A 17,473-nucleotide genomic window follows, 5' to 3' on the forward strand; every position below is an offset into this window, starting at 1 on the left:
CCCATGTCGCACAGCTACTTTCCCGTATCCCACTCAACTTGTGGCGTATTGGTGCCTGTCAGCGAAAGAGAGCGAGCTAGGTCTAGGCGGGCTCCGTTTCCCGCCACAGGAAGCGAAACAATTGTGCACTCGGGCAAACCCAAAGCACCAACGCGCGATGCCCAGCTTGCGCAATGTGCCTGAAAATCTCTACGTTGAACCAAAGGGGCGATAAACATTGTTCCTGATAAGGCCTGGGGAGCGGTGACTTGAAACCTGGATTGAGAGGCGGGGGCGCTTGCGCTTGCCTCGGTCGGCGGTGTGCTAGCTATAGGCCAATGTACCTAGGTAGGTAATGAATGCGCAGCCTTCAAGCGAGAGAATACGGCACGCAGTAGGTACGTACAGTAATTAGGTGGTAGGTACCTACGAGGTAGATAGCCAGCCAAGATACAAGGTACTCCGTACCTAAACAAGAAACAGCGAAAACCCAACCGACACGACAAGAGATGCATCAACCACCTGCCGCCGAACACGAAAGAAAGCCCGCCGAGACCCGCCGGACGCGTTCGTTGAGCTTGCTCCTAGACATTTTCGTGGGCTGATACGCTTGGTCCAAGGAAGGGAAAACATAGGTAGACAGGGACATTTCGTTCACAAATCAAATCTTCTCTGGCATCCAACAATGCCCAATTCCAACACTTGCTCAGAAGGGCTATCAGTACGTTCTCTCCACTACTTTTTCTGTATTACTCCGTACTTGGAAAAGAATGCTGCTACCTCGAGGGTGCATATCCTTGACCGACCCCCCTGGCCGTCATCCGCAGTGAGTAGTATATAGTAAGGACGCCCGTGGTTAGCGTTGGATCCCCCGGCCTCAGGGTGGAGGCAGACCCCCAGGAGACCCGCCACCGGCAGCCCGTTCTGGTTCGTGCTCCAGTCAACGTTCAGATTGGATGCAACTCTTGCCTGCCTGTTACCCGCCTTGCTTCCCGTCCGTCCACAAGCCAGCGACTTTCTGATCTCCTTTCCTCTTTCTTTTCTTTCCCCATCCCACCCACCACCGCGACCCGACCCTGCTGGCTACCCTTCGCGTGGTGTGAGCTGCTGCCTGTCGACCGTGATTTGGTTCCTTTCACTTTCGTCTTTCTTTTTTTTTCCTTTTCAAAACAGGCAATCCATCAGTCCCTTATTTTTTTTTTATCCTGATCGATGATTGAGGTGACTGTGCCTAGAGTCTCGGGTCATTCTTAATTGTCAATTGTCTTTGCTCGAATTTCCTGCCCGTTCAATTCGTTCGGTGGGTCGAGGTTTTCTTCTACCATACCGACGGCTCAACCACCCACCGAGCTAAAGAAGCAAAGCAAAAGCTCGAGGGCTTCGCCTCATCCCCAGTGTTAGTAAGTCTATCTCTGACCCGCCAACCGCCCAAGCAAAGCAAATCCTGGGCAACGCCCAACTTTGACTTTTTGGCAAATTCCCCCAGTTGTTCCATGTTTACTTGAATTTTGAGTGTTTTTGTTTTCTTCATCCCGCTGCCATTTTGGGTCAATCAATTCATTCATTTCGTGTGTACAATCGGAATGTACCAACCGAACGATCTCTGAGCAACCGTTATTTTTTTTTTCCTCGGCTGTTACCATCGCAGCTGACATTCGAAACCGATTAGGTCGACAGCAAAGGACCACGCGCGATAACACCTCCGACGTAGCGATTACGACCACTCAGCCCGGCCCGAGGCATTCTCCTCGACATACTTTTGGCCTTGTAAAAACTCAGGTCCCCGAAGGGACCCTAACATACCTTCACTATGGCCTCATCTTCATCAAACGTCGTCGGTGTGCACTACAGGGTTGGCAAAAAGATTGGAGAGGGGTCTTTTGGCGTTATCTTCGAAGGGACGAACCTACTCAACAACCAACAGGTGGCCATCAAGTTCGTAAGTTGAACCTCGAATGACTCGATCAATCAACAACAAACCAAAGCTCGTGTGGCAAACTTGTCCCGATTGCTGACGATGAGTGTACCGCGGTTTCCAGGAACCCAGGAAGAGCGATGCTCCCCAATTGCGCGACGAATACCGAACCTACAAGATTCTTGTAGGATGCCGTATGTAGAATCCCCAGTCTGAATCATTTTAGTATTACGCAGTCTACTAACTAGACCACAATAGCGGGAATCCCCAATGTTTACTACTTCGGACAGGAGGGTCTGCACAACATCCTCGTGATTGACCTTCTCGGTCCGTCGTTGGAGGATCTGTTCGACCACTGTAACCGCAGGTTCACAATCAAGACGGTGGTGATGGTTGCCAAGCAAATGGTAGGCATATATTCCAGTCAATCTTATTCGGCACATTGTGGGTTGACAGTTGTTACTTTATTTTTAGCTCTCTCGGGTCCAGACGATTCACGAAAAGAATCTCATTTACCGCGATATCAAACCCGACAACTTCCTGATTGGAAGGCCAGGCACCAAGACGGCGAACGTTATTCACGTCGTCGATTTCGGCATGGCCAAGCAATACAGAGACCCGAAGTCGAAGCAACACATCCCCTACAGGGAGAGGAAATCCTTGTCAGGAACCGCCAGGTACATGAGTATCAACACTCACTTGGGTCGTGAGCAGTCACGCCGTGACGATCTTGAGGCTCTGGGTCACGTATTCATGTACTTCCTCCGCGGAGGCCTGCCATGGCAAGGCCTGAAGGCTGCTACCAACAAGCAGAAGTATGAGAAGATTGGAGAGAAGAAGCAGACGACCGCGATCAAGGAGCTTTGCGAAGGATTCCCCATCCAGTTTGAGAAGTACCTGACGTATGTCCGTAACCTCGGTTTCGAAGATACTCCGGACTACGACTACCTACGCGAATTGTTCACCCAGGCGCTGAAGGAATCCGGCGGTGTCGAAGACGGCGAATACGACTGGATGAAGGTCAGCAAGGACAAGAAGAACGACTGGGACAGGCAGGCGATGCACAACCCCAACCAGCGCCCCGGCGCCTCCAACATGGAGCTTCATGGTGCCTCGCGAGGGGCCCATGCATCCGACCTACGGGACCCTCGAGCACGCCTTACAGTCGACCGTTTAAACGCCGCACAACCTCCGCCTCCTTCACCGATCAAGGCGAACCAAGGGAAAGATCGGCGAAACGGGCCCGGCGCCATTATGGCGTCGAGAGGGAACGCTGGGGGTCTAAGGGACATGGCGACTCCGACTGGGTCGACTCAGGCCCAGTTCCAGAACAGCACTCAGAACTTGCCTCAAAGGCCAATGCACCAGCAGAGCAACATGACCCAGCCACAACTGAATAACGGCAGGCCTGCCGAACCAGAGCCAACTGGCTTCCAGAAGTTCATGAAGGTTCTGTGCTGCGGTTAGATGATTCATTTGAGATTGCCCAGGATGAACTGCCGTCAAGCCTGAGGGACATCTCGGTCGTCAGTCTATTTTTAAACCCCGTCACGGAGCGGACAGATACGCAGATCCAGTTTTTGGACAGTCCCGGCTATTTGCATGTTTCGCCGAGTCACTCTTTTTTTTCAGTGACCGGACGGCTCACTTGTTTGATATAATGAACCACATCCTTCCTGTCGACCACCTCCCCGGACAGCGTCGTCCCAAACGTCGACTATAGGCCGAACCCTTTGGGAATTCTACATCAGCTTATTAGGCGCGCCAGCGGATTTTTCATGCTCGCCGAAGGCGCGGCTTGCACCGAATATGCGTCTGAGCCGAGGATTCACTAGCACTATTGCTCCATGTCATGCGATTGGCCAGAGTCCGATTGCTGTCACATTGAATGTCGACGATGATGGAATTGGGGCAAAGCCTTTTCATCCTCACAAATCACCCTCTTCTGTAGAGATTGCGGAAGAAATGAAAGCCATACAAGCAGCATACAGTTCGTTAATATGTTTCGTTGGGCGCGCAGCATCGGCGCAGGGTCTTTGTTATTCACGTTCGCCATTCGATTTTTTTAGTTGCATTGGGTCTCGGGGAGTTCTCTCCTTTCATCGATTTTTCTAAACTATTTTTGTTTCTTACAGCTCATCTTTCACTCTCTTTCCTTGTCTATAATATGTCCAGCAACCTTTTCGGTGAAAGAAGAAGCAACTAGCATGGAGTTTGTCGCGAGCAAGCGGAATAGGGGGTGAGGAGAAGAAGATAAAACACTACTTTTACGAGAAATTATTTATCCATACGGTCCTGTTCCTACCAGGCAATTTTGGTTGCGAGTGTTGCCGATCTTTGTGACATAGAAACGATAGAAGTCAGTTCAGGTAGCTGAGCGGACCGGACTCTTCCGAGTAGTCTATAGATAGATGGTGATAGTAATGGACCCCGATGACTTCAAAGGCATTGACCTCTGTGCGAACATGTGCTGGTGATGTCGATCATGCTTTTTTTGACAGCTGAAGCCGGTTGAAGATCATGTAGTGCATTGAAGTGCGCCATTACTAGTCCCGGGACCGGACTGCTTAGTGCGATATTTATCATATATGTGTACAGATAGTAAATCTTTATGCTTCCGTGGATAAATCTTCGTATAACCATTCACATCTACGGAAGGTAGAAATCTTGCATCTTTTGTGATAAATATACTGGCACAGAAAAAGCAAGTCGCCACCAGATCCCAAAGTAATACCCTTCTAATATCGTCAACAACCACCCCCACACCATGTAGAATGCATCTCCTATGTGAGCTTTTGCTTAATGAAGAATGATCGCAGATGTGACAGCTGCCATGCGCAAGTGATGCCGAGAACGGTGAGTTGGATGAGCATCCACCGTACGACGCGAGCGTTTGTGGACTCTGACTGATCACGGAACTCCGCTTCCCGTTCCTGGAGAAAAGATTAAGTCATGTGGTTAGCGGTTTTGCTTTTCGTCTGTCATTCTTAGGGCTTTGATCCCGCCACCCATGAGCGAACCCGCGCCTCTTCTTAATCTCCCCAGACCAGGTCTTGGGAGGGCAGGTCAAAACCAAAAGCCAAGAGGGGCCGGAGGGGGATACACATACCCTCTGAAAGACCTGCTCTCTGCGGATGTCCTGCAGACGCATGTTGAGATCCTTGACGCGGGTGGCAATGTCCTCGAGCTTGTCCTTGTCGCTGCTCTCGAGCGCAGAGGTCTCGCCGATGGCCAGGTCGAGCGTCAGGCGGATGCCGCCGTTCGGGCTGCCGGTGGATAGCCAGCCAGTGTTGCCGCTGTTGGACGATGGCGTGAAGCACAGCTTGTGCTCGCCCGACTCGGCTGCGGTAAAGGTGAAGCGGCCGCTGCTGCTGCCCTTTTGCGAGACGACGCGGTGGTCGTTGTCGAAGGTTTCCTGCGCAAAAGACACGGTTGGGTTAGAAGACATGTAAAAGATGGAAGTATAATTAAAATATTTAAAAAAAACAAAGTGCAATTGATAATAACTCACATCTACCGAGATGTAAATACTAATTCCGTCGTGCTTCCACCATGCTTTCCGGTGGTCGTCGTACTCCTCGGCGCTGTAGTGACCCACCACCAGTGTGTCCTTGGGAAGCTCTTCGTAGAAACACTTGGCAGTGTGGCCGTCAATGTAAAAGTACAGAGCTTGCGCGACGGTGCTCAGTGTGAGCAATGGCAGAAATGGCCTCATTTTGTCTCAAGATTGTTTTTAGACGGCTTGCAAACGCCGCCTGTTGGTAGACCAAGTGGGAATCTATGGAGGAGGTTCGTTGGTGTGGGCAGCCGCTCGCCTGCTGGCCTCTTGGATTAAATGGAGGGAATTCTTCAGCGTAAAATGTTGGCCGTTGTTTTTTTTTTGGCTGTGGTGTCGGTGCCCACCGTTGATGAGGAGCTTCCTGGATGAAAAACTGGTCGCCCTTTGCTGCCGTTTTGCAACCAGATAACTGGACTAGGTAGGTGAATCGTCTTGCTTGCAAATAAGTGGCTACATTGAACCTCATCGACACAACGACTAGCAGCACCTCCCAATTGCTCCCCAGAGGTGCCACGTTCACGACGAATTCTCGACAGGGGTATGAGCGCGGGAGGTGGCTCTCACGTGCTTTGGTGGGTCTAGTCGTTAGAGCTCCTCTTTGCTCCTCCTACTTCGCGCTTGATCGGCGGTCGCTGAAGACCCGCGTCATATAGCCCAGCTCCTCATGAATCAATCGACAAAAGAGATTTTCCCGTCATCATTAAATCGGGTAAAAAGCATACAGATCCATCGAGATATGAACATCAATCAATCGCGCATTTGATTCTGATCGTGATTATGACATGGGCTGTTTTTATGCTCCTTGATGCGATTGCAAAGACCGGCTAAGTCTCGACGTTTGGTCATTTTTTGCTCAACTGGATTTTCCCGTCGCGGTCCCATTCCTCACACGCCTCAGAGGCCCGCTCCACCAGTAGCCTCTGCCATCCGTCGGGTCACTTACTCGCCTCACATCTCAACCACCACCACCCAACATGACCTCACTCGACGTTCGAGATGTACTCAACCTACCACAAGACGGAAGCGCACCACGGCCGTCCAAAAAGGCGAGACCATCCGCCCCGCGCACGAACCTAAAGGGCCTGGCCAGAGAAGTTCAGAGCCTCGGCGGTGACAACCCCATAGCCATCGTCCCTGAAACTTCTGTTTTCAAGAAGCGGCGACAGGCGAGCCGGAAGCCCGCCGCACGATGGGAGCTGCGACAGTTTAGGAATTCTGCAAGGGAGGATCCCAGTTTGATCCTACGGCATTGGTGTAGGAAGCAGGATGTCGCCGGCGGTGGCATTGGCGATGCGCCGATGGAGGGCACTGGGCAAGCGCCACCCCCAAAGGATACCATCGAGGACTCGGCGTTTGCCAAGTTCAACGTCAAGGTTGACGTACCACAGTACAACGACGACCAGTATAACTCGCGGTTACAGAGTGCGGAATGGACCAAGGAAGAGACTGACTACCTATTGGAGCTCGTCAGGGATTTCGACTTGAGGTGGCCGTTGATATGGGACCGATACGACTACAAACCTGCCCAGGCGGAGGGAGATACGACTAATGGGACCAGCTCGGCGGTTGTGCCCTTGGCGTCAACGCGTTCGATGGAGGACCTGAAGGCACGGTACTACGAAGTTGCTGCCAAGATGATGGCAGTTCAGAAGCCGGCACAATACATGACGAACGACGAGTTTCAACTATACGAAACGATGCTCAAGTTTGACCCGGTTCAGGAGACGCAAAGGAAGAAGTTTGCCGCCAACTGTCTTACCAGGACAAAGGAGGAGGCCCGAGAAGAGGAGTCATTGCTGCTCGAGGTCAAACGTATTCTGGCCAGGCAAGAGCGGTTTAACGAAGAGCGCAGGGAATTGTACAACAGATTGGACTATCCGCCAACTTCAGATACCACCGACATAAGCAGTTTCAAGACCAGTCAAGGATTAAGCAATTTGATCCAGAACATCGTGACTGCAGACAAGACCAAGAAGCGCAAGTCTCTTATGGCGCCGGAGAGTGCTGGAGGCGCTGCTACTACCGCCGCCGCCGTCGCCGCCGCTCCCGCTTCTGCAGGCGCGGCTTCGAATGCACAGCCGGCAAGTGCCACGACAGAAAGCCGTCGTGAAAGCATTGCGGCGACCCCGGCAGGGGGCCATAGGGATTCTACCTCTGCAGTCGAGAAACCTACTCCCGTTGAGGCGCCAGCAAAGGGTAGCAAGAAGGGCTCGGCTCAAACAGAGAGGCGCAAGCTTAACGAACATGAAGAGCAAGTCTATGGTGTTTCATATCACGACCGGCTCAGCTCCGGGCCGACCTTTCGCAATGAGAAGGTCAACAAACTCTTCTCTCACAAGAGTATGCAACAACAACAGCGTATTACCAATGTGCTCAACGAGCTCGACATACCGGCTCGCCTTGTCATGCCGACCGCTGCCGTCACTTCACAATTCGAGCAGTTGGTGCAAACAGTCACACAGCTGGTGGACCTGCGGAAGCAGATCGACAAGCTGGACGGCGAGATCAAGGTCGAGCAGGCGCGCAAAACAGAAAGAGAAAAGGCGCAAGGAGTCGCCGCAAGCCAAACAGACGGTGCTGCCGATGTTTCCAAGGCTCCACCAGAGGGCGGCGACAAGACCACCGCTGCCCCTGCCAAAGCCGACGGTGAGAAGCCGCCCCCCTCCAAAGCCGACAATGCTACCTCTGGCGAGGCAAATGGGGACAAGGCCGCTGTAGCTGCAAGCACCGAACCAGAACCTGCCACAAATGGGGACAAAAAGAGTACAGGAAATGGGCAGGCGACCGAGGAGGTGTCAACGATAAAGGATGAGGATGCTGCCGATAAAGATAAAACAACAGGCACGCGGCCTGGGTCAAGAGGCTCAAGACCGGGAAGTCGGAACAAGCGCAGTGCAAGTGTGCTATCTGCGGGCAGTGACAAGGGCAAGAGACAGAAACGTTGAGTGTAAAATATAATTCATGAGGCCAGATTTGTTCATTAGCAGTGGCGGTCTTTTTATCCTATCGCACATCAAGTGCTCAATATAATCTTGAGCACTGTCTACATATGAAAAGACATTTCTACACAAACTGCCTGCTACCAGTTCGGATTCTCCCCAGCGGCCAAGGATCAAAATTTTCTTGATATGTTTGCCGGTCTCACATCGGACCGAAAGTTGACCAGTCTTGACGGGGATCAAGCGTCGATTGGCGATCTAGAAGAAACGAGTCGATCATGTCCTTGAGATACGTGACTAGTCAGCTGCTAGGTCCGTAAATCTTTTCACATCAACCCAGGAGAGAGGAGAGCCCATTAAGTGGAAACTTACCCAGTCTATATCCTCAGCATTTATAGCCAGGAAGTCATCGTCCAACGGTAGGTCATACATAGAATCATTGTTCTCGAATGTTCCCGGAGCGGCAGCCACAAGCCCTGCTTGTGCTGAAGACGATACTGAAGGCGGCACTGATGATGTGGTAGTAGCCAGCCACTGCGAATCCTGTTGTTGCTGCAGCTGCGGCGGCGGTGGCGGCGGCGGTTGCTGCTGCTGCTGCTGTCGCCACTGTCTTCCTGCGGACCCTGCAAGTTCCTTGTTGGTTCTTTTCACCTTTGCTATGATCGCACCGAGGACTTTGACAGCGTAAGCCGCGTCCCGGGACGAGTGCCGGCGGCTATACCAGAATCCATACGACGTCTCCAGAACCTCGAGCTTCTCGAGTTGTTCATCGAGTCTATAATGACATGTTTCTTAGCGTCAAAATAGAACCAACACAGGTTTGAGATGATTTGCCAAGCTACCCCTCGAAAACAAGGGGGCGAGCAGGACGGAAAGTGTTTTTTTTTTATTATTTAACTGACCTTGCAGCAGGACAATACGACATCTCGACCAGGTCCAGACAAATGATGGTGGCGGCGAGCAGAAAGTCGTGCTTGACGATGCCGCCCAGCAGGTAATCCTCGCCGTGCAGGCGGCCGCCGGGCCTCAACTCCTTTTCGATCTCGGCCTGGACTTTTAGGATGCGCAGCGCCGAGGCGCGGCACGCGGTGCGCGAGTAATCGACGCTCGAATCCGCCGCCCTCGTCCCCTCTCTGCCGCAAGTCAGGTAGGCGCGGTGCAGGACGCACACGGACTTGTGGTACATGAGGTCGGCCGCGACGCGGTGGATGATGCGCGGCGGCGTGTCGGTCAGCGGCGCGTGCTCGGATATCGGCAGCACGAGCCGGAGGCTCGGGGGCATCTGGTCGAGGTGGGCGCGCAGCTCGGCGTCGAGGGCCATGGTCTGCTGATAGGACGGCGACGAGGCCGCGTCTCGTTGGTCGTGTTGCGTCTGGTGCGGCTGCTGCCTGATGGTGTGACGCACCAGTCGTCGGGCCAGCCGGATCGACTTGGACTTGTAGCAGATGTACAACATGTTGGTCGGGTCGGTGATGGGCCGTTCCGGTGGAAGCACCGTCGTTTGCTCGTCAAAGTCGGTGTCTATCAGGTTCGTCGGCCCTTCGGTGTCCGTGTCGTCTCCGTGTATAACGGTGGGCACGCCGTAGCGGAACGAGAGGAGGAAGTCAAAGGCTTCGAGAATGAACCAGCTGCAAAAAAAGGTACATGTGTTTCCAGATAGGGGTGGTTGGATCTTTTTGTTAGCTCACTTGGACCATAATAACAACAACAACAAAACAAATACAAGAGAGAAACAGAAGAGACCCTCATCACACTTACGTTCTCCGGCGCATCTCTCCCGCAAACACAGACAACGCCGGACGTTCCTGGCCACGACTGCCGACCGCCGCGGTAGAAGACAAGTGTCGAGGATCCCGATGATAACCCAGATGCTGCGCGAGCCTGATGGCAGTGCCGACGCCGGCCCAGAGCATCGGGTCCGTCTCCCCGTCGATGCTGTAGAGGCGCATGAAGCTGCAAAGGGCGAGAGCCTCGACGGCATACTCGGGCCCTTTGAGGTAGTCGCCGGAGACGAGGCACCGCGTCGCCATGTCGCGGAGGGCGCCGAGCTTGACAATCTCAGGCCACGCGCCCATGTCCCTGGGCGGGAATACGGCGTCCTCGCCGCGGGCTCTCGACACCTGCCGCGCCATCTCCACCCCCGAAGACATGTACAGCACCGAGAACAGCATGCTGACCCAGAGCACGCTCGCCGCCTCGGGCCTCTCCCAAAAGGCGACGTACGTCCGTTGGAACTGCACCGAGTGCAGCAGGGGCGCGCGCAGGAAGTCGTTGCAAAAGTAGGCCGCCAGCAGCTTGTCGCACTCGGTCCGCGGCAGGAGCGCGTCCAGGATCTCATCGGTCGATACGCGCGAGCCCCGGTTCTCCACCAAAAAGTCGGGTTCGAGTCGGCCGCCGGACGACGACGATGGCCGTGGCGACGGGGACCGAGATGTTCGTGCTGCCGGTGGCGGAGCGTCGTCGGCCATTTCGTGCTCGAGGTAGCCCTGGAGGTCGCGTATCTGTTGCAGAAACGCAGACCAGTGCGTGGCGCCCACAAAGGGCATCGGCGTCGACCCCTCCTGGCTGCCTCCCAGGTGCTCACTCGCCCGCGGCACCATGTCGGCGACACCCGAGAGGCGCTGCGACGGGAGCTCGCCGGCACGGGTCGACACGGGCGAGGCCGAGGAGGCGGGCGAGGGGTCGGACGCGCTGCTGCTGCTCTGCGCCGTCTCGGGAGTCTCTCCGCTGCTGCTGCCGCTGCTGCCTGTCCCCTGGGCACGACCCATCAGCTCGCTGACCATGTCTTCCAACCTCTGCAGTCGGATCTGCGCCTCGTATCTGCTGGATCCACCTCCGCCTCCGGCGCCACCATGTCCTTTAGAAATCGAGCCTCCGACCCTGGGTCCTGAGATCACGGAACCACCACTACCACTGACGCCGGCGCCCGTCGCGCTAAATACCGGGACCGGTGCCGCGGCATAGTAGCACGTGTCTCCGCGCCCTACACAGCCCAGGCACGGGTGCTGCCTGTCGCACTTTTTTTTACGGAGCCGGCAGGGCTCGCAAGCCACGGCCGGCCGGTTCCGTCTCCTGATGCGACGGCGTGAGGCGTCTATCGCCGGCGCTGACGAAGTCGCCTCAACCGTGCCGCTGTCGGTGGTCTTGGCGCGAAAGACCGTGGTGTAGTCTGAAAGCGGCGTCGATGAGGTTGTCATTACTTTTTGCGTGTTGTTTTTTCTTGCTTATTTATTGAAATAGCTTTTTTTTATTTTTTTTATTTATGGTTCAAGCGCAACTTAATTCCTTTTCTGTCGCTTGACCATGACTGATAGGCAGACAATCTCTAGAGCCATGTCGAGGGCTATGGGGCACAAAGATAGGGAGGACTCAGCTGATGAGGTGAGACACCCCGCTAGGAAACCCAATCCATCCCCTTCAGCCTTGCCGCATATAAATGGGTGCTAAGTCCGGTACGTCCGTCAGCAAGAGCCAGGGCTGGCCGAGCTACAGTGGCGTAAGATTAATACGTAGCTTTACGACTCTCCGGGGATAACAAAGACTTAGTTGCATCAAAGACATCTTACGAAAAAAAAAAAAAAAAAAAAAAAAAAAAAAAAAAAAAAAAAACTATTTATGTTTTCTCACGCCATTCCGTTATATCATTATCTGAAAGGTTAACCGTCATCTCGTCGCTTCAGGTTGTGACAATAACAATCGGATCGTTGTCAAGGAGAGATTAATTACCAAGAATAAATAACGGCTGCCATACAGCGATGCTGACACCATCCAGCAAACAACTCTCCCGTGTGAGAGGAAGCTACCAGAGCTTGTCAGACTGAGGCAACCAATTTCAAGACCAAGACTAAAGGCTCAAAGCCAGACCAGACTCGCAAGCAAAATTTCGCCATGCCATGCGTCACAGTACTGTTGCCACAAACATGAAGACTAATACTAGCAAAACAACGGCCAAAAATCGGCACCTGTATCAATCATGTTCCATACACAAGCCGTGGGTATCATGCCAAAGGGGAAACTAAATCAACAAGGGGAAAAAAAAGCGAGAACGAACGCGAAAAAAAAAAATAGAAAACAAAACAAAGGTGCCAAGGCAGATTATGTATATGCAACCAAAAAAACACCGCAAAAAGGCTATGTTTCCATGTATGCTCAAGAGACCACTCTAAGCCTTCTATATGCATATAGGAGAAATGAAACGGTTATATGCGTGACTCGGGTGCTATTATTAGGTTGGCACAAATGCATTGCAGCCATCAAGACGCAAATGCTATCTTCCTCCTGACTCTAGCCGGACTGCCGTAGGCCACACTTTGCGAAGGTATATCCTGTATTTTTGCAGTATTAGTACATCGCTCTAAACCAACCCAATAACTAACAGAAAAAAAAAAGGGTGCACTGATTCATGTGAAAACTTACCCTAGTGACAACAGACCCAGCCCCGATGGTACTGCCAGCTCCAATAGTGACACCGGGAAGAATCGTGACGTTTGCGCCTATGAAAACGTTGTCGTGGATCGTCACTGGCTGGGCCGTCTGCTGGCTAAGTGCGCCGTTGCGGCGACGGGGGTCCGTCGAAAGCGTTGCGGTATGAATCTGGACGCTGGGTCCAATATAAGTGTTGTCCCCGACCATCACCGCTGCCGAGTCACTGATGGATGTGTTTCTGCCGATAAAGACATTGTCCTTGATTGTAATATTGTAGCCATAGTCGCAGTGAAACGGCGCCTCAACCACAACACCGTTACCGATGTGGCCCGTCTGTGAGACCGGTGAAACCATGTTCGGAGTCATCTGGATTGGTTCGCTCGGCTGCAGAATGTCCTTGAAGAGGCGGCTTCTCTCCGTTGGTGACACCCCAGTGGTGGGATTGGTCGAGTTGTTGAACCGCCACACAGCAGTCAAACACCTCTCACGTTCCAGAACAAGCTCCTTGTCATATGGATTGAAGGGGTTGCCCGAAACCATCTCCTCCTTCTCCCGCTTGGGCCGACTCGGCGCGGCAAACGTATGCGAGAGGGCCATTTGTGCTGTGGCCTGGACCGTGGCTGCTGACTTTGGAGGGCTTGATGACCTGTGGACCCTGTCGTGGGTCACGTTGATCTTGGGGATCGGCCCCGACTTTTGCAGGTCCGAATCGGTCCGAGTAAGGTCGTGCAATGGTGGGACTCTCTTTGGTGTCTGATATTCGGGATGTGGGTTTAGAAGTTCATGAGGTGTGCGGGCGCTGATAGGAGTGGGGAGAAGGTTTGTGACTGTCGGGTTGTGAAATGCCGACAACTTGCCTTCGGATGCCGTGGTCACAACTGACATCGGCAAAGGGGCGGGGGCTCGCTCATCATCGGACAGAAGACGCTGGTGTGGCGTCTCGATCCGCAGCTGTTGGCCACGGTACGAGGGGAGGGGCTCGCGTTTCTGCGGAGGCATGATGGCTGGCGCAGCAATTGGAGGAAATCCCGACTGGGGCATGCCGTACGCTCCAGGTGGGATGTATGTCGGGTCCTTGCTCTCGATCTGGACCGTCGTCGGCTTGCTCTCCGGCTTTGGCCACGTACCGCGCTGCGGAGGGTATCCGGCGCAGACGAAACCGCCTCGGATGCAGTTGCTGCCTGTGGCAGTGATAAAGAAAACCATCAGCACATGCGCCAACAAAACGTATCGATGATGCATCACAGCAGCAACGCAGCGACGAAGCCAATTTTGATTCATGTTAAATCACTCACATTCGGGTTTGGCCTCGTCGCACTTCTTTTTCCGCTTCCTGCAGGTGAGGCAGCCTGTCTTGGTCCGGTTGCTAAAGTTACGCTTTCTCTTCTTGGGATCCGAGTGAACTAGCCCATCCCGTTGCTGTTCGGCATTGTATGAGCCGCTTGGGTAAGGCGTCATGGGTGAATCATCCATGTCATCAGGGCTGGCCCTCTCGTCGTCATTACTTATGCGCTGCGTCGCCCTGGCAAGGCTGTCACCCATCGGGTCTACCTCGCTGATGGCAGAACTTGGAATTGCGGAATGGGCCTGCTCGTAGTTTGGGCCCCAATCATCCCTTGCCCCCGGGGGTCCAAAAAGAGACTTCCGTATGCTTTGCTCCTGTCCATTCCTCCTTTCGTGGCCAGTCTCTGTGTACGTCGCATGGTTCTTTTGCGGACTGAAGCTGCTTTGATCACGTGAGCGGGGGCGAGATGGCGCCTGACCTTCCTTTGGCTCAGACGTTTCCCTATGAGCGGCTTCCACGGTTGAGCGAGTGTCTGGTGAGTTAGATCTCTTGCGCTTTAGTGCGCCGGTGTCGACATCAGGAAAGCCGGTCGAAGGGTGACGCGGCCGCTCGACAGTTGGGGCGGGACCTGCCCGGTTCTCCCTTTGTCGCTCCCGCTCGTCAAACTCCACTGCATTTTGCTTCGCACGTTCCCTGTTGGCCTCAGCAGCTGCTGCCCTAGGTGGGCTCAGGTCGTCTGTCGGTCTTGGTGCTTTGCTGTTGGTAGGATCTCGCTGAGATGTCGGCGCGACGGCCTCGATTCGTGGCAGCTCCTCGGATCCGGACCGCTTCATCTCGCTGACAACACCGCCATTCATGGTGTCCAATGCCTTTGGTGAGCCACCATTGAGCGCAGTGAAAGTAGCCATGCTCGCGTATGTTCACGCGCGCGTCGATGTGGCTCTGTTCTGCAAAAAAAAAAAAAAAGAGATTCCAAACTCTGGCCAAAGAAAAAAATTAAACAAGAATAAAATTGTTGAGGTGCCGAGCAATGGCAAAATAGCCCCGAGAGTCTGCGGGTGGCTGAACGTATGTTGTGATGCGCTGCACTGTACTCGAATACAAATGCAATACCAACAACACCCGTAGCCAAGGTAAAGAATGACCAGGTTTGCCCACGGTTCAGTTTGACCGAAGCCCGCTTTTCCAAGGTGTCGTGGATTCCCAGTTGTACAAGCAAAAAGAAGCAAAATAAGAGAGAGTATAAAATGAAAAGAAGCAATCAATGCACAAAATATCCCCCAAATACAGCCAGCTATTGTGGGTTCCGGACAGAATGTGGAGGGGCTGACAAACGATTGATCTTCCAAAGATGACTGACAGCTCAGGATCTCTCGTCGAGGACAAGGACAAAAAGAGGGCGGGGGAGAGAGAGAAAAAAAAGATGGCGGCTGAAAGTTCGCGGCGACAGGCGACCCTTAAGCGCTCTTGGCGCCCTATTCCAAACTAGACTGTTTTGCGCGAGCAGAGCAACACACACCAGATGGAAGATTGTTTCGCTGGCGGCAGTCGTTTCTGAATCGGGACTGGTTGAGAAACTCGAACAAAGTGCGAAAAAGGGTGGACCTCTTTCGGACGGGATGTGTTCTGTGCTGGGTGTAGCGAGGTAAGTGCGGTGGATGCACGCACTAAAAAAATCGACCAGGGTCGCGACGTTCCCGAGGCACGACGAGTGATGGGGCGTCGGGGTGATCCAAATGCGTCACGGCGCCGGATGCATTGAACGAATGGCTTCCAAGGCCTGTTCGCGTGAGCGGCAAGTGAGCAATCCGTCTGATTTCTTCTGCTTCTTTTGTTTCTTTTTCTCCTTGCTTGCTCTGTGGTGGAAATGGGTGTTGGGTGGTGGGATTATATGATCAAGCGCAAAGGATCATTTGGTTGGTGATGTTTTTCTTTGCTTTCGAGCTTGGTTCTCTTTTTTTTTTTTTTTTCGGCAAAGCGGACAGCAGGACCAAGACAAAATGACAGAGTAACGTGCGTTGCTCCGCTAGTCTCTATTGCTTCCTTCCTCCGGTTTGCTGATTAAAAACCCGTCAAGGATTTAGGATACTGTATGTCATACAGTAGTAATTAAAGGAGACAGGCAACTTGGCAAGGTGTGGATGCGAAAGCGTCTGTCTGTCAAGTCAGACCCAGTCCAATCTTTTTGATGTAATGTACGGGTAATGTAAGGTGATAGAGGTAGGTATGAATTATGAATGTAATATGGCGGAAGCAGGTGGAAAAAAAAAACCACAAACGTAGTTATGCGTATTGAAAGCCCACCCTTGAAAAAGGAGGGGGCGAGTGGATGGTCTAGTATAATATCAGACTGCAGTAGCGCAAGGGCTTTTCCTCAACAGACAACGCAGGCACGCCCGCCCGCCCACCTTATCGTGCGTGAGTGCGTCTGTCTTGTGTTGTGTAGGTAAGGTAGTTAGGTACTCCGTACCTAGTATTCTTGGGACCCGTTCTGGTAAAAGTCGCTTCCAGGTTTCGCAGACCGTGTCAGACGTTAATACCCGAGAGTGGACGAATTAAGCTCTACTCTCGAAAAAGCTCAGGCCGGCTTTTGAGGACTGGGCTTTAAAGGTACCTAGCCTGGACACGCGAAGTGAGTGCGGGTCAAGGGGGGCGTGTATTTTGGGTTTGGGTGGGTGTGTCTCAAAAAAACGGCGAGTAGGAAAGAAAAAGGGAAAAAAGATCAAAAGACGAGGGAAACGAATAAAAATGCAATGATGCGCGCGCTCTCATGCGCTTGTTGGCGAGACGTCCAGGATTATTTGTTCGTTGTGACGCGCGATTACTTGAGGACTCGATTGTCGCTTGCTGCGCCTGCTTGGGTCCCGTCCCGGTCTGGCGCGGTGTCGCACTGGCGGAGACCAGACAAGTGATGCTACCACGTACGTACTTCTTGTGCCTGGCTTTCGGTTGAGACAGAGAATCCACAGAAAAATTCCAACGGGGATCTTGCCGTCCTTTTGGCCCCCAAGCCGGAAGTTGTATCCACTATTACTTTTTGTCTTTTATTTTTTATTTTTCGGGTGGCCACTTGTGCTACTCAGGCTTTGCGATTCGATCGCGGGATTCGCGTTCTTGTCGGTTCCTTTCTTGCACCTTTTTGAGTGTGGAGAGCACAAATCAGACAAAATTGTGGTTGCAGAAATATGACATAGAGATATGTGGGCAAAAATTGAGGTACTTCAAATGGTGTGCTGGACGCAGAGGACAAAGAGGGGGAAAGAAATAGAGAGAGTGTGTGAGTGAGTGAGAGAGGGAAAAAGAAGTGCAACCTATTTGCGTTGCACACTTGGCAGGATTACAAGCGGAAGGCAGTAAGCACTGTCTACCCG

At 53.0% G+C, this 17,473-nt stretch overlaps 5 protein-coding genes across 5 annotated transcripts; 2 read left to right on the forward strand and 3 right to left on the reverse strand.

Moving 5' to 3' along the window:
* Positions 1-621: 621 nt before the first annotated feature.
* Positions 622-4,323, forward strand: PgNI_03483 (uncharacterized protein). Its single transcript, XM_031123537.1, has 5 exons — positions 622-1,379; positions 1,649-1,918; positions 2,019-2,088; positions 2,153-2,301; positions 2,369-4,323. The coding sequence occupies exons 2-5, from the start codon at positions 1,790-1,792 to the stop codon at positions 3,359-3,361; spliced, it is 1,341 nt and encodes a 446-aa protein (XP_030985392.1). The 5' UTR covers positions 622-1,379; positions 1,649-1,789; the 3' UTR covers positions 3,362-4,323.
* Positions 4,324-4,446: 123 nt separating this feature from the next.
* On the reverse strand, positions 4,447-5,921 carry PgNI_03484 (uncharacterized protein). Its single transcript, XM_031123538.1, has 3 exons — positions 5,406-5,921; positions 5,004-5,309; positions 4,447-4,827 (listed from the first exon to the last, which is right to left on the reverse strand). Exons 1-3 carry the CDS (start codon positions 5,607-5,609, stop codon positions 4,678-4,680), a joined length of 660 nt encoding a protein of 219 aa, XP_030985397.1. The 5' UTR covers positions 5,610-5,921; the 3' UTR covers positions 4,447-4,677.
* A 206-nt stretch (positions 5,922-6,127) lies between these two features.
* Positions 6,128-11,589, reverse strand: PgNI_03485 (uncharacterized protein; the record flags this gene model as incomplete). Its single annotated transcript, XM_031123539.1, has 4 exons — positions 6,128-8,675; positions 8,765-9,167; positions 9,295-10,020; positions 10,151-11,589. The coding sequence occupies 4 exons, from the start codon at positions 11,587-11,589 to the stop codon at positions 8,595-8,597; spliced, it is 2,649 nt and encodes an 882-aa protein (XP_030985398.1). The 3' UTR covers positions 6,128-8,594.
* PgNI_03486 (uncharacterized protein) lies at positions 6,428-8,398 on the forward strand (the record flags this gene model as incomplete). The annotated part of the gene is made up of 1 exon (XM_031123540.1): positions 6,428-8,398. The coding sequence occupies one exon, from the start codon at positions 6,428-6,430 to the stop codon at positions 8,396-8,398; it is 1,971 nt and encodes a 656-aa protein (XP_030985395.1).
* A 431-nt stretch (positions 11,590-12,020) lies between the features above and the next one.
* Positions 12,021-15,017, reverse strand: PgNI_03487 (uncharacterized protein). The gene is made up of 3 exons (XM_031123541.1): positions 14,113-15,017; positions 12,809-13,998; positions 12,021-12,717 (listed from the first exon to the last, which is right to left on the reverse strand). Exons 1-3 carry the CDS (start codon positions 15,008-15,010, stop codon positions 12,646-12,648), a joined length of 2,160 nt encoding a protein of 719 aa, XP_030985396.1. The 5' UTR covers positions 15,011-15,017; the 3' UTR covers positions 12,021-12,645.
* Positions 15,018-17,473: the final 2,456 nt, after the last annotated feature.

The sequence above is a fragment of the Pyricularia grisea genome (genome assembly GCF_004355905.1).
Source record: "Pyricularia grisea strain NI907 chromosome Unknown Pyricularia_grisea_NI907_Scaffold_2, whole genome shotgun sequence".
In the NCBI taxonomy this organism is placed as follows: Eukaryota; Fungi; Ascomycota; class Sordariomycetes; order Magnaporthales; family Pyriculariaceae; genus Pyricularia; species Pyricularia grisea.

Coding starts and splice junctions, on each gene's coding strand:
- PgNI_03487 (XM_031123541.1), bottom strand. CDS start 15,010: ATGGCTACTTTCACTGCGCTCAATGGTGGCTCACCAAAGGCATTGGAC. Junction 13,999..14,112: donor CGACGAGGCCAAACCCGAAT/GTGAGTGATTTA, acceptor TCACTGCCACAG/GCAGCAACTGCATCCGAGGC. Junction 12,718..12,808: donor CTGGGTCTGTTGTCACTAGG/GTAAGTTTTCAC, acceptor GCAAAAATACAG/GATATACCTTCGCAAAGTGT.
- PgNI_03483 (XM_031123537.1), top strand. CDS start 1,790: ATGGCCTCATCTTCATCAAACGTCGTCGGTGTGCACTACAGGGTTGGC. Junction 1,919..2,018: donor AACAGGTGGCCATCAAGTTC/GTAAGTTGAACC, acceptor CGCGGTTTCCAG/GAACCCAGGAAGAGCGATGC. Junction 2,089..2,152: donor CAAGATTCTTGTAGGATGCC/GTATGTAGAATC, acceptor AGACCACAATAG/CGGGAATCCCCAATGTTTAC.
- PgNI_03484 (XM_031123538.1), bottom strand. CDS start 5,609: ATGAGGCCATTTCTGCCATTGCTCACACTGAGCACCGTCGCGCAAGCT. Junction 5,310..5,405: donor GTATTTACATCTCGGTAGAT/GTGAGTTATTAT, acceptor TCTTTTGCGCAG/GAAACCTTCGACAACGACCA. Junction 4,828..5,003: donor GAGAGCAGGTCTTTCAGAGG/GTATGTGTATCC, acceptor TCTTTTCTCCAG/GAACGGGAAGCGGAGTTCCG.